The following is a 17,546-nucleotide window of genomic DNA, read 5'->3' on the forward strand; positions in this document are numbered from 1 at the left end:
GGTAAGAAGACAAAGTTGCATGAAGTTACGTTTTGTAATGAATTACTATTTTTATTTTGCTACATCCGCTCCACTGTGGTGAATATTAGTAATATTTCATATGATCACATGTATGGACTTTTACCCTTACACATGAGTTTAAGCCACATCTCTGCATATCATTTAACCGTTGGACAACGTTTGTTTGCCTGTAACAGACCTACGCAAAGCGGCCAACCTTCACGCACAATTAATTATCAAAGTAATCTCTCACAGTCCTAGGCGTTAGGTAGACTGCTTCCAGACAGGAATTATGCGTGAATTACACCATGCGCTCACTACTGGCTTGCAATTAAACCAAGATGGAATGACGCGCAGCATGAATTTTAAATTCATCAAACATATTGCAAAATTTGAAAAAAAAAAAAAAAGTTCTAATTGTGAGATTTTTGTGGCTACACAAACACGAAAAACAGGCCAGCTACCCTAGATTTTGCTCAACGACTTGCGTATACCAAAACATCTGTGATTCAAAGGCCCTCTCTGCAATAACTCGTTCCCTAACAAATGCATAACTAAATAGATGTTACACTAACTCTGTACATCCCAATTTATTGCCATTTCACAGTCATAGGCATTCTGCTCCGTATAACTATATCTATAAATTATGAAACCAAACGTAAGCTGTAGTTTCAAAATCCAATTATAGCTTAGGCGAATATAAACATAATATGAATTATTAAAAATAATCATCCATCTACAACAATCTTTCCAACGACAGTTCCGAGCGTTTGTTCCCCGAAGTCCATTCACGATGGTGCGATGACGTCACAGATTCAGGCGCTGTGTGTGATAATCCAAAGCTTGGTCGAAATTCAAAATTCGTGATCTCCCACAGGTCTACTGGTTGCCAAACTTCGCCATCTTGTTGTTGAGGGGAGCCTTCATGAACTTATCTGACGCCATGTACTTCTTGATAGTTGGGAGGGCCTGAAATAGATTGTCATACCTGTAACACCTGACTGTAACTCATTATGGGACCTTCGATCCTACGCCATGCAATTCCCACTCATACATTATATTAGTCCATGCATTTGGACAAACATTTGGTTTATAAGGTATGTGGATACCTAGAATGGTACACAGATGGCCATATCAGAGACAGAAATCACGGCTTATAAGGATTAATTTGGTAACAGGGGTGTATTCCAAAGCATATAGAGGAGGTCCTACAATATAGCAAAACACGAGGTCAAGCAAGCACATATAAGCATACGCGAGGTCCCCTCTTTCCTCCAATTACGAGGCACCACCGTACACCCATAGGAATTTTAACAACCATCTAAATAAGAGACTTTCCCGACATTAACACAACCGTTACGACGTTGTTTGGTGCCATGTTTTGATAGCATTTCGCATATATATATATGAAGTAGATAATAGGGAATCCTTATTATCTTCTTCTGATATATATATGATATATATATATATTTTTTGTTCTTAATTATGTAGCTAATGGCTTCTGGGTTCACCGCCCGACCCGTTGCCTGGGTAATGTGTCGGATTTCTCCCATGTCTCTATCTTCATGCCAAAACACCGCACTACATATATATACCCACACGCGAGCTATATTATTTACAGCTGTACAGCTATGGGTGTGAGATCAGATGCAGCATATATACTACTGCAGGCCAACATTCAGACTCACTGCAAACGCTCTCACTACAGACGGCAGCGGCGTTCATACCACACAGACATGAAGGGCGACACTTCTCCGTACACGCGTACCCCGACACGGCCACAAGAGCAAACTGCTGTCTATATACACGTGCCTATACACGTCCGTTCCTTAGAGATAAGTTCACTATGTACTTATGACAGACCACATAGAAATGAGCTGCCACGCAATCTGGCTGGCTACGCTACTCTCGTTGGGTTACATTATTTTATCTAATGTGATACGTGTACGTTTGAATAAGTATATAAGGGTTTGCTTGATTGTGTGCGTGTTGTGACGTTAGTGGTCTACGGGCTGGATTTCCATCGGGTTAGACGCAACATCTGAGCTCTGTGTAGAGGTCTGAATGGGGTCCAGTAATATTTAGTTATGCATACACAGCACGTTAACTCACTCCTTCTCATGAGCTTGAGCTTCAATGGCTCATAAGAAGCTTCCCCAGGGTCCCAATCATTTACTCTGTCTCTATTATGTACTCTTGAGTTTTTTATACGTCATAATAAAACTCCAGTCATCTAAGATCCAACATGGAGCGACTTGGTAACATGATACATGAGTCAGAGCTCTGACCCATCTACAGCTGCTTCTCTCCTACTGCAGCTACGGGTAGCAGCAGCAGCAGCAGCAGCTTCTCTGACAGAATACAGCAAAGCCTGCCATATTTATAGCTGTACGCGTTCGAGTGGTGCACACATAGCAACACATGGGAGAACCCACAAGTAACCTATTCTTGCGGCTACACCCAGCTGCTAGAACCTATCAAAGCAGTCTGAAGTCACCATCACCCACATGGGCTATGCCAGAACTTATACGCATCACATCACGTACAAACGTAACCAGTTTCGTGTGCACTACCCATGAACTCGTGCGAGATGGATCGAACACCATTAGTCCGATATACCGACGACTAATCTCGTTGAATTTCCTGTACTGGGGGGGGCAACAGGGCAGCCCAGAAAAGAGTAGATGCATTGCAAACAAAATTCGCATGGTTTCAAGTACACTGGTGTATGAGTAGATGAATAAAAAACAGAGTCAATGAACGTGGAACAGAATGACAACAACGTGCACTACCTCAAATCTAAGCTTGAATGCTTGCAGCGTCTTGAGTTCATCGAGACACGTTGGTTCCAATTCAACGTGAACGTCAAGAAGCTCGTATATGATGAAATCCACAAAATTTAGCTGGAAATATACAGAGGAAATTCAAAAATCATTTCAAAATTTAATATGTATCTACACCAGCATGCCCATCAAACTGCACTAAGATCCATAAATTGAAAGATATTAAATCTATAATTAAAGATAATGGGCATTGTTTACAAACAGAGAGATGCAGAAGTTTGCATGTAAGTGTGAAATTGCCCCCAAAAAGATTTTTGAATGAGCTTAATTTCACTCACATTTTTGCCTGTAAACCATTTTCACCCCAAGGAATTCTGCAAGGGCACCTAGCTTGCTAGGTATATCCTTGAGATAACCCTCCTTCATTCGTTCCTGTGTGAAAAGAGTCTTATAGCACCAATATAACAAAAAGAAAAGAAAACAATGAGATTTAGAGACAAGCAGACAAGTAAAAGTGAACCGTAATACTTCTCAGCCATGTTCATCGGCGTATAGTTTTTCACAGAGATACGTAATTATAAAAAAGATTTTACAGCAGGTGTAACAACTACAAAATCTTCACTGTTTTTCCAAAAGCGTAGCAGGTCATGGCGAATGCCCAACAGTATATCAACAGACTGATCTACAAGAATGTCCCCTGATCTGCTCCGCTCTGTTTAGCCGCTACAATCATGCAATCGTGCAGACTATGGTTAGTCACTCTGTGTGATGTTAGACATTATGATATAAAACATGACAAGTTTATTAATCTACTCTAATCAATAATTACGTAAGACGACATAGCGCATTATAGATGTATAGTATGGGTCAACTACATTTCAAACATTGCATCTTTCAATCCAAATACAATAATTAAGTTATTTCTTTCAAGGAATCCTAGAATACTATACAAGAAATCCTCTTTTTTTCTCTATCTCACCTCCCTGAAATGTTTATTAAGTAAAGTTAGGTTAGGAGATACAGCTAGTGTCTAGAATCCTCAGCCACTAGTTAAATTACTACACAGAACGTACACAAGTCAGGCACAACAATAAAACGTCAATGTACTAAGTGTAGAAAAAATGACCAAAAGCTATGCCAACACAGTGTTTGAAGACTGTACATCAACCAGATCAATAACAAGATATAATTAAGTGGTATTGGTGTTGTAAAAAAAACATTGCTCTCCAATGGCACATACATTCGTGCAACTAACATGCATTTATACATAAACAATTTTCATACAATTTCTTGGCAACAACAGTTTGTTAGTTGACGACAGATAACTAGAAAGAAGTTTAGCAATCAGTCATTATTACTGTTCTCTCGCATTAGTAAACAGTATTTATTTCAGTACGATTAGTTGTAAAACACGTATTGCACAGTGCAACCAGCCTCGATGATCTCATCGTGCATCCAAGTGCCAAGGCACACTTACAAACAGTGGGCTGTAACACAGACGCCCATATCCTGTCCGGAAGTCACCAGCCGCATCCAAAGCAAGGTCCTCTCGAATAACATCATCTTTACTAACAGCTGAGAGACAGAAATTAAGTAAGAGCGCTCCACGATATGCAACTAGTTCCATTCATGGAAATCTTATTCATTCTGTCATAATAGTCAATACATATGCACATATACATATCCATTGTTGCTCTCCAATGTACATACCGAGGCCGTGTTTCCTTCCAAGGTAGCGAATAATTGTGTTGCTCTGGGTTAGCTTCAAATCTCCATCAACGTAGTAAGGTAGCTGAAACCATATCATATGAAAACTATTTTAAAGAATCTCCTGACTATTACATTCAGAGTTAATCGAAACTGTAAGTAAAGAACTAGCTTTATGTCTATATGTACGTTCGTTGTTGGTATCTCAATCTGTAGTAAAGTAGAGAGGTAGATCGTAAGTGGAATAAGAACTGCATATATATAAAACCATGCATGATTTTCACAGTCCACGAGAAGGGACCATTTTTCATAGAGATAAATGTAATGAACAATTCAAGATTATACAGGACACTATGCAGGGCCGGATTTAGGCCCCTGGGCAGCCTTCAGTAGTACCCTAGCTTAGAATACTAAAAACGAAAAGGTGACAAGACATATAGTTACAGTCATCCATAAAGTAAATTCTTTGAAGTAGAAAAAATCTGAATAAGCAAGCAAGAAAATCGACGTTGAGATGGATGACGTTAGATTTAAGATGTTTGCCTGCGACGTGTGCTGAGCAATGACAGGTAAACAACCATTTAGCTGTTTCTACCTCTCACAAACAAATACAATATGGCTGCCTTGCGTATGTATGACGTAAAACGCGAGCAATATGATTTTGATTGATACGTGCATGAGTGGCGTTCAGGTCAGCCTACATTTTTCCTTACAACATGTTTTTTCATGAAATATGTGGAGGCCCCTGGTTGTGGAGGACCCTGGTTGTGGAGGCCCCTGGTTGTGGAGGACCCTGGTTGTGGAGGACCCTGGTTGTGGAGGACCCTGGTTGTGGAGGCCCCTGGTTGTGGAGGACCCTGGTTGTGGAGGCCCCTGGGCAACTTCCCACCCCCTCCCCCTAAATCAGGCTCTGACACTATATGCATATAGAAGAATATAGGTTCAGTCAGTATATCAACCTATGCATTACCAATGTAGGAACTGTTGTTGAGGGGCATACACAAGCAAGGACACAAACCAGTGAAGTATGTGGTAGTCCGCGGACCAAACAAGGAGTTGAAGAGTAAATAGTCTGACACAAGATGTGGACATCTAAGACAATTACACACGTACTGTACTTATTCTCTTGCTAAGCCATGGAGCCGGGGAGCGGGGTGCAGGCTGGATTGAGGTTTAATAAACAGGTTCTGATGAACGAATTTCTTCGTTCCTGCCTATTTTTTAATTTGCTTTGTGATTGTGATTACAAAACAGGTTCTGCATTACTACAACTGGTGCTTTATGCATGGCTAATATTTCACGGATCTATTGACCATGGGTTTTGTTTGCAGCATTATTTTAATAAAACGTATGATTTAGCAGATGCATTGATCCCTCACTTGTGTGTCTCATCAGAGCATTCTCTGGATTAAATACTGGAGAATTATCACATAAAACAGTAGTTAAACAGCTTTTGCTCCTGAAAAATATAAACACATGCACCCAGTTGCAACCAATTGTTACTGACACATGCACTATATATAGTTTGCAAAGTGCATTTGGAACCGCTCTATTTGCTAAAGAAGCAAGGAAGATGTCTAAGTATAACATTACAAACTTACATTTGGGAATGGCAATCCTAGCGTTGGTTTGACATCAGTCCAGCAAGAACGGTCAAACTTTGGCCCTGCACGTCATTCGAAATGTTTAACTTTATGATTACACTATTTACCATAGATCGAGAGAGAAAGTTTACCAGGACTGCATTATCACATCTAAATCTAGCCCACAACTTGAGCTATGAAACTGGGGTACCTACTTCTATCATGTACTTGTAACTGTGACATGATGGGGTACCACATATCTCAATTCAGAGTAAATATTTGGAGATTTCTTTTCAATTAAAATACTAAAGCAAGCTGAAAATTATAAGACTTAATTAGGAGGACGTATAAAATTTGAGGCAAAACTAAATTCACAGTAAATAACTATAGAAGTTTCACATTAATCAGGAGAATTATAGAAGCTATAGAACATATGTATAAAGCTGACTGACGGTAAAATATTGTTTTTCACGCTATATATATACAGCTAGCCTACTATATATAAATGTATACAGCCATATCACGCTTCACATCATACTCCATTAGTAATGAAAATATATGATTATATATATGATTATATATATATATAATAATAATAGAATCCCACACAGATACTGTTAATATTATTACCTGATTTATATATATAAAAACTCACCTGGACCACAGTCATACATCTTGTCTTCAAATTCTGTTTCAGTGTAGGCTAACAAAAGCCGAATTGGCTGTGCAAGCTAGAAACACAATTGCATATCAAATTATGTTAGGATATATATATATACACCTCTCTCCTTTCCCTCTTCTATTCCCCCCATGGATGCATTGCCTCTCATTCCTCTACTTACTCAACATTTAGCCATGCATGGCTCCTGTTACTTTTTCCTTCCATTGCCTAATTAAGTCTTCCCCTTCTCTAAATCACGCGTTGCGCAAAGAGCAAAGTATACTATGTCCCACCTGGCTCTTAGCACAATGCGTAGAAAGCGAATCTGGTTACGAGAAGAAACAGAAACTTTCTTTCCTGAGGACGAATTCGGAAAGGGGAAGTTAAAGAATGGGAAAGGGATGAGTAAAGGTCGACACGTGTGAGAGAATCGCTACTACAACGGACAACAATCACGGCCACACTGTCAGTGAGTGTATCCCCATTATTTGTCACTCATTAATGTTTATAGAGAGGAATAGAGGTCTACTCGCGATATATAGGCCTAATAGTAATATAGAAAGCCCGGCGGAAAATATTGTTTCGCCACAAACGCCACCGCTCATCCTATGCAACTATATGATATATATACATTCTAGCAAGAGCGTATTAAAAATGCATTCTTAAGAAAAGCGTATTAAGAAAAGCATCTTGATTCTATAGTATATATACAACGATCCGACAACGCGGATATCGGTAGTCGCGTATCGCCGCGCCTACGGGGCGCGTACACAGTACATCGGCACTACCGCACCGTCACCATCCTAATTCCTAATGCTAGCTATAACCAGATAGATAATATCAAGACCGTATAAAGAAGTTATATGTACATATATTTACATATATGATAATATATGTAACTCACGCCTCTGATGCTCCAATATCCGAGAATGGGTGCCATCGTGATGAACGGCAGTAACTGAACGCGACGGTGAACTGGGTGCAAGCAGAACGCTGAATGACGAACGGGAAGGAAGTCGCCCAAACTCCACGACAGATGGCGCTCTCGCTGTCGCTCAATTCATCCTGAGTGCAGTTTGGGAGTCGCCGCGAGTGCGTCAACCACGTGAAGCCGAGCAGCCGAGTCGATCGCAGCGCCATCACGTAAGGGAGCGTCTAAAATAATGAGGGAAAAATTTTGGCGAAATCTTTGGCGCTGATGGAGCGAATATACCGAAACCCATGAATGCTCGTATAGATGGATGGGATTATATAATGTATGTATTATATATATAATATATATATATATATATATATATCAATGTGTGTGCGCGCACATGCATGTATGCGTGTGCGCGCGTGCATGCTTGTGTTTTTTGTGTTGTAGGGTATGTGCACGCGTCTGTGTGCGTGTATGCGGTGTATGTACGCGTGTGTACACACGCGAGCTTGATATGCTTCTCTTCAGATCTCTATTTATTGCTAATCGTATAACTTTATAAACAAGGTCACATTATAATGTACAAAATGGACACATCTTGTTTGAGGAAACCAATTCATTGTACACGTTCATGGGACGCTAATCACCGCTTTTGCCATGTCTCATCTTGCAACAACCGTTAAAATTTAGGCAGTGGCTAAGGGTACGGTAGCCGTATCTTAATGTCTCGAGGCTACGGGTACGCGGAGTCCATTCGCTTTCATACTTAACGAGACAAAGATGGCGGCGGTGGCGCTAATGATCGAAATAACGCCTTGGAAAATAAATTCACGATTTAGAGTTTAGATGAGCTAGAACCCTAACCTAACCCTAAACCATAACCCTAACCATAACCCTAAATCCTAACCCTAACCCTAACGCCAAAAAGGGGCTTCAACGACCGACGGCTACCGTACCCGTAGCCACTGCGTAAAATTTATTTGCTTCTGTCGTCTCATACTCGCTCTCTTTTTCTTCCTCTCCTAAAATGGAACGTTTTTCAACTTAAATCTGCAGTATTGATCAATCAGTTTGATCAATAATAGGCACGTTCCTTCTTCGATATATTCTCTTGGATTACCAAGAATATTCTTTATGAGGTTATTGGGCTCTTGCATATGGAGTATTCTGGATCTGGATAGTTTACTGCGTAAGCCCACGGTTACGTGGATAATAACGCAGGGACATTCCGTAAGGAATAAACGTCCAGGGCTATAGCTAGCCATGAGGTGTGACCTAGCTTGGGCAAAGCCAGGTAGTTAGCCTTTTAGCCGAATGACACTGAGGGTGGTCACAGCCAGAGTTTTTTTGCGCCCTCAGTGGTTCTTTTACGTCCCCATTGGCCTTAGTATTACTGGAGACGGGACCGCCATTTTACGTGGTCATCCGAGACACGGGAGATTCAGTCTCCAATGTTGAGAGCCAGGTTTTTACACCTTGAGAAAATTCACTGCCCCGGCCGGGGTTTGAACTCACAGCCTTCAGTGAATAGTATACGTGGCCTAACCGTATTGTGTATATTAGGAGTAGAGTATTTACTTGAAAGCCATTCTACACTTATCTTCTACAACAGAGGCCGCTGGGTGTTCGATTGTGAGTATTTGCGACTGTACCGTTCCAAGCGGAGAGAAAACCATGTCCCATAATCCTACACGAAAATGATAGCATCGCACATGCGCACAAAAATCATTGCAAATGGCGGCACTTGTTATTGTTCAATGCCGTGCGTAGAATTGTCATAATAATGACAGGAAAATTGTCATTTACAGGTATGATACCCCTTTGTCTTTTACTAGGTTCAAAACTTTAAACCTTATTCTATTATTTGATATTAGGTTTACTATATATTATTAAGAATCTGTAGCAGTAGTCTGTTGTAAATGGCATCGTCTCTTTTGCATTTTTGGTGAAGTCTCTACCAATTTTGACGCATGACACCGTATGTTGGTGTTAAACGTTTACGAAAATGAAAACTACACGGAAAACCGATTTGTCCATAATAACACACAACCTATATCTAAATAAATTTGCACGCACCTGGCGTTGTCGGCGGACAATGTAATATCGTGGCTAGTGTTTTTCTGCAGCCTACCATTTTTGTTGCTCAAGTATGATATTTTTTGACAGTTCTATCCACACCCACCTGATTTTGATTATCGTCCTAATCATTGTGAATACTTTCCAGTATCTCATTGATGTCTATCATGGTTGGATTATAATAGACTATTTGACATTTTGTTGGAACGTACAAACAACCCAGTGTGCGATTCGCACAGCTATTTAACTTGCTGGATATGCATTGGTCATTACTAAACTATTGTCAGTAAAAAATACGAAGTTAAATATTTCATCAAGTTTATTAACGCTATGGTTATAATTGTGAGATAATTTATCCAAGTTCATTACTATACTTGTACTGTGTTCATTCGTGTTATTTAAAGGTCAAACTAATATAATACTGAATAGATTAACACATATATATTATATCCCAGTATCATGTGTAGGTTTGTTATCTAGTGACCATGATAATATAGTAATCATCTGATACAGTTCATTGCAATGTAATTCATATTTGTTTCTAAGTAGTTGATATGCAATGCAATACTTGCATAATATTATTTCATCAACTGGTTGCGATATCGGCTTTGTCGACATCGCCAGGATACATGTTCATGGTGTTACAGACTGACGTGGTCGAATTTATGCATCGGTAGTAAAGTGGTTGCAAATTTGGCTCGTGTGACCGAAAGATACTCGCATCTCAATTGCAGATGACAATATGGAAGAAGGAGACCCTGACCCAGAGCAGGAGGACCACTTGCTTCAAACCGTCCTCACCTGTAAGGGAGATCTGGCTGATCCAGAATTCCCAAGCAGGTTAAAGCAGCTGACTTCTAAGCTGGAAAATATCCTTCATACAGGTAAACTTACCTAGACAGAGATTTACCAAATCAAAAGCGTATAAAAAAGGAGAGCGTACAACGGTGAAATGCTGAAACCATGTTGCAGTATTAGTCGAATTAATAAACTTTCCCCGTTTTATTTTGACGATTCTTTGCAGTATTATTGATCAGCTGCCTTACCTTGTTAATATAAAACAAACCACATGTCCCTACGATTCCCCTACGCTGAGATAATGAGCGTTGAAAATCTGGTATTTTCGTCAAAAAACCGACTCGAGATCACTTTTTACTGTGACTGTCTCTTGCTTTGAAATAACTTTGGGAAACCTCACGTGTTTCCGTCAATGATTGACAAATGGAATGAATGACGTCTGTTATTGATTGCCATAGTGATGACCTCCACCTGTGCCCACCTCACGCTGGATGTATAGCTTTGTGTATAGTAAACTATAGTACTGACGTGAGTCAGCGCTACCATGGCGCTACACAGCGGAGACCGGAAGCAATACACTGGCCACAAAGCGAGAGACAGTCGCAGTAAAAAGTGATCTTAAGTCGGTTTTCGGTGAAAATACCATATTTTCACCGCTCATTATCTCAGCGTAGGGGCATCGTAGGGACATGCGGTTTGTTTTATATTAACAAGGTAGGACAGCTGATCAATATTACTGCAAAGAATCGTCAAAATAAAACGGGGAAAGTTTATTAATTTGACTAATACTGCAACATGGTTTCAGCATTTCACCGTTGTACGCTCTCCTTCTTTATACGCTCTTGACCAAATGCATTTATCATGGAGTGTTTTGTGGATCAAGTTTAATGTTCTGGGTGCAAAATACATGCAAATAATAATAAAAAATTAGTGATCATGATTGTGTATGTAATCTGTTTTAGATTAATATTTTACTGTTTATATTGAATAAAATAAACACACAAGCAACTTTAAATAGTTTATTATAACAAAGTGATATTACATTAAAGTTAAATGACAGTACTATGGCATCTAAATTATATACAGTTAAATTCATTAATATTTATAATTATCAAAGTGGTTATTTATTATTATTGCTTGACTTTAAAACTGATTAAATATATTAATAATAAATTATGTTCAGCATGAAACACATTTTTATCATAGATGATTTGCATTATACCATGATGATTACCTTATACTATTATAATAATTTCTTAAATTGGAACTTATATTAATATTACGTTCAGTATCTCATACCACTCACGATATAGACAAATAGACTAGTGGGTTTATTTCCTTAACACATCTAATATGGAGTTTTAGTGCTAATAGGCAGCAGTAAATTCATCACAGGCTTCTTGATAGCCACAAACGATACACCTTCGATATCATAGGGTGTACCTAAATACAGTTCTCTTCCCAAGTGATTTTTGTTGGAGGTTGTATGTATCAGCTGTTGTCCAGTATAGCCGATCTATTTCAAAATCATGCACAGTATAAAGAAAGACTTTGTTGAAAGAAGGCTTCAGTTTTATATGTGTCTATAGGTCATAGTACTTTGTAAATTGTGAATTGGACACAATGTCTATTGAATATGGTAATTTTCTTGAATCTATAGGTGGTATGGAAACCAATTTTTAATAACTGTAGTTGTAAATATATGTGTATGTAAAAGGTGACTGCTTGATTTAGGGCTACTGGGTTTCAACTAATTACATAATTATTAACACAACATACATTACATACATACATACATACATACATACATTATTACATTTATTACTTAATTAGTTCTCTCTGTAAAATAAATCATGTGCAATGTAACTGACGTTACTCTTAAATTATCTGAGTTTAGATGATGTATGCAGGGCAATGGGGATTAGTACATATAATCAACAAGATAATAAAGCACTTTCACAGTTCAGTGTTACACCTGACATCAATTTTAAATAGTTTTAAAACTTCTCCCTTCTGTTTCTGGACACAATGTAGTAAGTGGTGTAAATATACCACTGCATGCAAATACAGCTGAGGGAATAACCTGAGACATAATTATTTAGTATAATAGTTTAGAATAATGATAAGTTATTGAATTTATTAGGATACAGTCAAAGTAGAATGAAAATCACTAGACCTCAATCAATATTATTACCGCCACGTTAGTGGTATTGGTCACCTGACTAATTGAATGGCTTTGTGCCTATAGGTGGAGCTAGTGATCCTCAGCAGCATTAAATAGAGTGCAACCTGATATTTCTCACTAGAACAGTGTTGTAATAATTGGTGATGGTTAATGTTATAGCAGCATTGTGCTATTATTCCAAAATTTAAGTAATTTTATTATGTTAAATATTCAAGAAAAGCTCATAAAAATAAAGATCAGTGATGAGAGTAAATATGCAAGACTGTTGTGAGTGTAATGCGATGGGTCAGCAATTCATAGACGAGTGCTGCCTTGTATACACCAGTTACATGTTTCAATGTCTATGTCTATATGTAGAAACACCTGTTATCAGCCTAAACCTATCTGTCATTCAGATATTGAAGTATGTGCATGCATCAGAAATAAGACTAGGGCAATATATGCAAATAGATAAATAATCTGTATCAGGTCAAACTGTGCGGTTGTGCGTGGGTGTGTTCGCGCATGTGTGCATGCCACGTGGGTGTGACAGAGATGCCAACCACTACGATTTACCCGTATTTTATACGAATTTCTATTCCTTTTGCACCACTACGACCAGTTTGTATCAAACTACAAATTTCACTGTGATAAAAAAAGAATTTTTTTTTGTCAATTATTGTCATTTTTTGTCAATTTATTGTCATTTTTGACCCTCAGAATGCAGGAAATTGCATCTCAGAATCAAAAAAATTCCCGGGGGGCATGCTGGACCCCCCTCGAACTACTAATTTGATGGCCAGAAACCTTGCTTCAAATATGTGTTGGCATGTCTGGTGTGAGGTGTGGGTGTGTGAGGCGTAGTTGTGCAGGGTGGGGTATGGGCTCACCATGTTTGAGAACTGTTTTGCTACATCAACGCTACTAAAAATTCTTGTGCTTGTTTCATTATGGAGGAATACCATGACACAAAATAGCAGTGAATTTCCTACATGTTTTTAAAAAGTATTTTCTTATTAAAAGGTTCTTTGTTGTGCAAACCCCACATTGTGCAGGATGTAGAATGTTCGAAAAGCAATTGATTTCTTTACTGCAAAAACATTGAGTGCGCATTGTGTTAGATTGCCATTATTGATTTGTAAGTGCACGCTATTGAACAACTGCTGTAATTATTCGCAACTATGTTATTGTCGCATATTCAACGACACACTTTGGCATATCGAGCTGCATCTCGAAAACACAGCAGACGATTCAATACGTATAACGTGTGAACGTATGCATCATTTGTATTTGAATCGCGTTCCGTTGAAGTAATTCGGTCGGAAAGCGAGCAAATCCGCACCGACCGACGATTTGAGCGATGACTCGATGATCTCATGGCATTTGTGTGTGTGTGTGTTGCAGACGTGCGAGTGAGCAAGGTGGAGCCGTGGAATAGCGTGCGCGTGACCTTCAACATCCCTCGTGACGCCGCGCTACGACTCAAACATCTCGCCGAGCGAGGCGACAACAAACTGCAGGAGCTCGGCGTCTTATCTGTGCAGATAGAGGGCGACACCATTGTCGCCCTGACGATTGCCGGCCGCGACAATCAACCGCAGGAAATAGTGTTGAAGACGACGGACGGTGGCGCTGCGAGTGGTGGTGGCGGCGGCGGCGGCGGCGGCGGGTTCGCGCAGACGGACGACGCTAGCGCCCCCGGTCCGAGTAACGTCGACATCACGCAGAAGAGCATCTCTCAGCTGTTCGCGCAGCACTCGCCTGTCGGTCACACCGCCTCCAATCTCTTCAACCAGATCGCCGCGAGCGGAGTGTTCCGTTCTCCGAACGTCGTCGCGCCCAACAGTGAGCCGCTGCCGTTCCAGCAGGCGAGTCCGCGCAACGCTGTGATTGGCCAGCGTAGACCGGCCGTGCATGCTTTCCCATTCTCCAGCATGCAGACGCATCCCGTCAGCTCTAGTCAGTCGGCGACGTCGCCCGGCCTCGCAACTATGGGCAACCCCATGCTGCAGCAGCAGCAGCAGCCGCGTGGGTTCGCGCCGGGGCAGGTGTACCCGCCGCCGCGGCCGCCGGGTCTGCCCACGCAGACGAGCATCAGCTACACGAGCGTGCCGCGCATGGTCGCCAGCAGTGAGGTGGCGCTGTCCAGCCCGCTGCTAGTCAACCTGCTGCAGAGTGGCGGCGGCGGCGGAGGCGCGGACGCGCACAACAAGCTGCTGAGTCCGACGGCAAACGCCGAGGGAACGCCGAAGAAGAAGCGCAAGCCGAGGAAGTCGAAGGAGAAGCCGGGGGAGCGGCTGAAACCAGCCCCGCTGTCGATCGCCCGTACGTCGCCGCAGCCGCAGGATCCCCCACCGCCCGGGATGCGACACATCATCAACCCCTTCACGGGTCAGCTGGAACCCGTCGCTAACGACGACTCTGAGAGCAGCCCCGGCCCCGCCGACCACCCTGAGACAGCTAACGACTTCTCGTTCAGTTCGCCCGAGCATGTGAAGCCGGGCAAGGCAGGCTCGGATGTGGATGAGGAGGCAGAGGCACGCGTGCGTGTCCCCGCCGCCGACGACGACGACGACAATGTGAAAAAATCAAATTCGGAGGATAGTGAACGCTTAGATGCTGTGGGTGTGATTGCGTCGGAAGATGCAAACGATTTGACTGCTAGTAGTGCGGAGTGGCAACCCGGCTCTCCGAAACTAAAACTCGTAAAGTCGGAATCAAAATCGCCGCCTCTGGCGCCAACTGTGCTAAAAATAACGTCCACGAGGGATAACCAAGGTAATCCCACATTCACTGTGCGCACACGGACGCGCGACAGCAAGACGAAAGACGATAAATTGATAAAGTGTTCCGTTAAAGTCGACACCAAGCGGTCGTCGGACGACGAACCGAAACTGCCTCCGATCAAAATCAAGATTCCCAAGTCGAGCATCGCGTCGTTAGAGCAGAGCATAACGAGTGTGAGTCCGAGCCGGAGGAAGTGCAAGGACCGGTCGCGAGGTTCCAGCTCTGAGCGATCGCCTGGGATCGGCCGCTCCAAGGACACACTGCTGTCCTCCGACGATCATGGTACGTACTTGTGTGTGTGCGTGCGTGCGTGTGTGCGTGCGTGCGTGTGTGCGTGCGTGCGTGTGTGCGTGCGTGTGTGTGTCTGTGTGTGTGTGTGTGCATGTGTACGTAAGTGCGTGTTTTGTGTGCGTGTGTGTGTGCGCGTGTACATGTGTCTGTGCGTACATGTGGACGTGTGTGTGGGTATGTGTACTTGCATGCGTCATGTGTGTGTACGTGTGTAGTGTGCATTGTGACTTTGTGATTGTTACCTCCGCGCAACGGAGATGCAGGGAGGTAATGTAATCGCTCTCGTGTGTGTGTTCGTGTGTGTGTTCGTGTGTGTGTGTGTGTGTGTGTGTGTGTGTGTGTTCGTGTGTGTGTTCGTGTGTGTGTGTAGCCAGCAGCGAGCCAGCTGTTATACACATGTATACATTTTACACGCGTTGGCGCGATCGATTCAGCACCAGCTCGCCTTAGGGCGTCCAGTCAGCAGCAGCCAGCAGCGTGCCAGCTGTTATGCACATGCATACATGTTACACGCTCGCGGAGGTATGCACTCTCTTTGAGTGCCCTCTGTCTAGTTTTACATAAATTTTGTTCACTTATTTTTACTGCCACTTGAATTTGAATTGCCACTGAGAATGCATGAATACCATCCAAACACTTCAGCAAAATTGGCTTTTTGTACGAAACAAAAATTAATTCTGTCATTAATCTCTATAATCTCTAATTATCTAATTAAATTAATCTCATTAGAAAAAGTAGCTTGCACTTGTTGCCCATGACAAGTAACTTCCTCATTGTTCGTGCACGTGATCAGTAGCAGGTTGAAAATAACAGATTGAAGGCATTTTGACTGAATGAAACGTTGTAACAGAATAAACAGAGTATTGACACTGGAAAACCATTTATTCCCCAAGTATATATATATATTGTAAGCACTTGAGAACATTTTATGACTTATGCCTCTCGTAACTACGTTCTGTGCCTATTCAAATATAATTATGAATAACAAAATTCGGTGTAAGGCATTGCGTTGTTAAAATTATGCCAGCCCAAAGAAAAATCTCTATTAACATTAACCAAATATTCGGATTGAATATTAAACAGTGGAAGTCAGCCATGCATCAAATTTGGCATTAGCTAGGGAAATTAGAACTTAGGATGAGCTGTTAGAAAGGGATTATTAGTTTATAGGATTATTTAGGAGGAAGATTAGACATTTGCCTTATTTTGTGTGACGAATTGGGTTATCTAGATGTGATATTTATTTGATACCCTTGCCTTGTGTCATGAAGTATTTTTAACATCTATGTTCGTTACATGCATTTAAATGCATTATCAGTAGCTGGGAGGTTTATGTTTTTTATTGTCTGTTTCCTTCTATAGTGCCCTGAAACCTTGAGTAATTGTGCTACACAGTTATTATCATTGCCTGTAACCTTTTATCACAAAAATGTGAATAAACGAATCAACTATGTGAATACATTTATTTCCGGAGGTGGAATACATATAGATGCAAAATTTGCATACAAAGATATGCATACAAAGTCTCTGCTGCGTTCACGTCGTGCGTGAAATCTATTCGTCAGTGGCTGTCCGCTCTGTGTGTGAGTGACCTGTAAGTGAGTCTCACTGTGAGTGACCTGTAAGTGAGTCTCTGTGAGTGACCTGTGAGTCTCTGTGAGTGACCTGTAAGTGAGTGTCTGTGAGTGACTTGTGAGTGACCTGTAAGTGAGTGTCTGTGAGTGACCTGTAAGTGAGTCTCTGTGAGTGACCTGTAAGTCTCTGTGAGTGACTGCTA

The 17,546-nt window shown here is 41.4% G+C and overlaps 2 protein-coding genes across 2 annotated transcripts in view; one reads left to right on the top strand and one right to left on the bottom strand.

Moving 5' to 3' along the window:
• Window positions 1-637: 637 nt before the first annotated feature.
• Window positions 638-7,825, bottom strand: LOC106805505 (glutathione S-transferase Mu 3-like). Its single transcript, XM_014807122.1, is given in 9 exon segments — window positions 638-969; window positions 2,793-2,903; window positions 3,122-3,140; window positions 3,142-3,215; window positions 4,261-4,358; window positions 4,494-4,575; window positions 6,092-6,156; window positions 6,729-6,804; window positions 7,639-7,825. Coding segments are annotated over 9 exon segments (651 nt in total). The 5' UTR covers window positions 7,675-7,825; the 3' UTR covers window positions 638-879.
• A 1,564-nt stretch (window positions 7,826-9,389) lies between these two features.
• LOC106805474 (serine-rich adhesin for platelets-like) overlaps window positions 9,390-17,546 on the top strand; it is a 17,007-nt gene continuing 8,850 nt past the window's right edge. The window contains exons 1-3 of the mRNA XM_014807068.1: window positions 9,390-9,461; window positions 10,464-10,613; window positions 14,096-15,760. Of these exons, the coding sequence (XP_014662554.1) occupies window positions 9,437-9,461; window positions 10,464-10,613; window positions 14,096-15,760 (1,840 nt within the window). The 5' untranslated portion in view covers window positions 9,390-9,436. The remainder of the gene's footprint in view (window positions 9,462-10,463; window positions 10,614-14,095; window positions 15,761-17,546) is intronic.

Source organism: Priapulus caudatus, unplaced genomic scaffold, assembly GCF_000485595.1.
Source record: "Priapulus caudatus unplaced genomic scaffold, Priapulus_caudatus-5.0.1 Scaffold115, whole genome shotgun sequence".
Classification (NCBI taxonomy): Eukaryota; Metazoa; Priapulida; class Priapulimorpha; order Priapulimorphida; family Priapulidae; genus Priapulus; species Priapulus caudatus.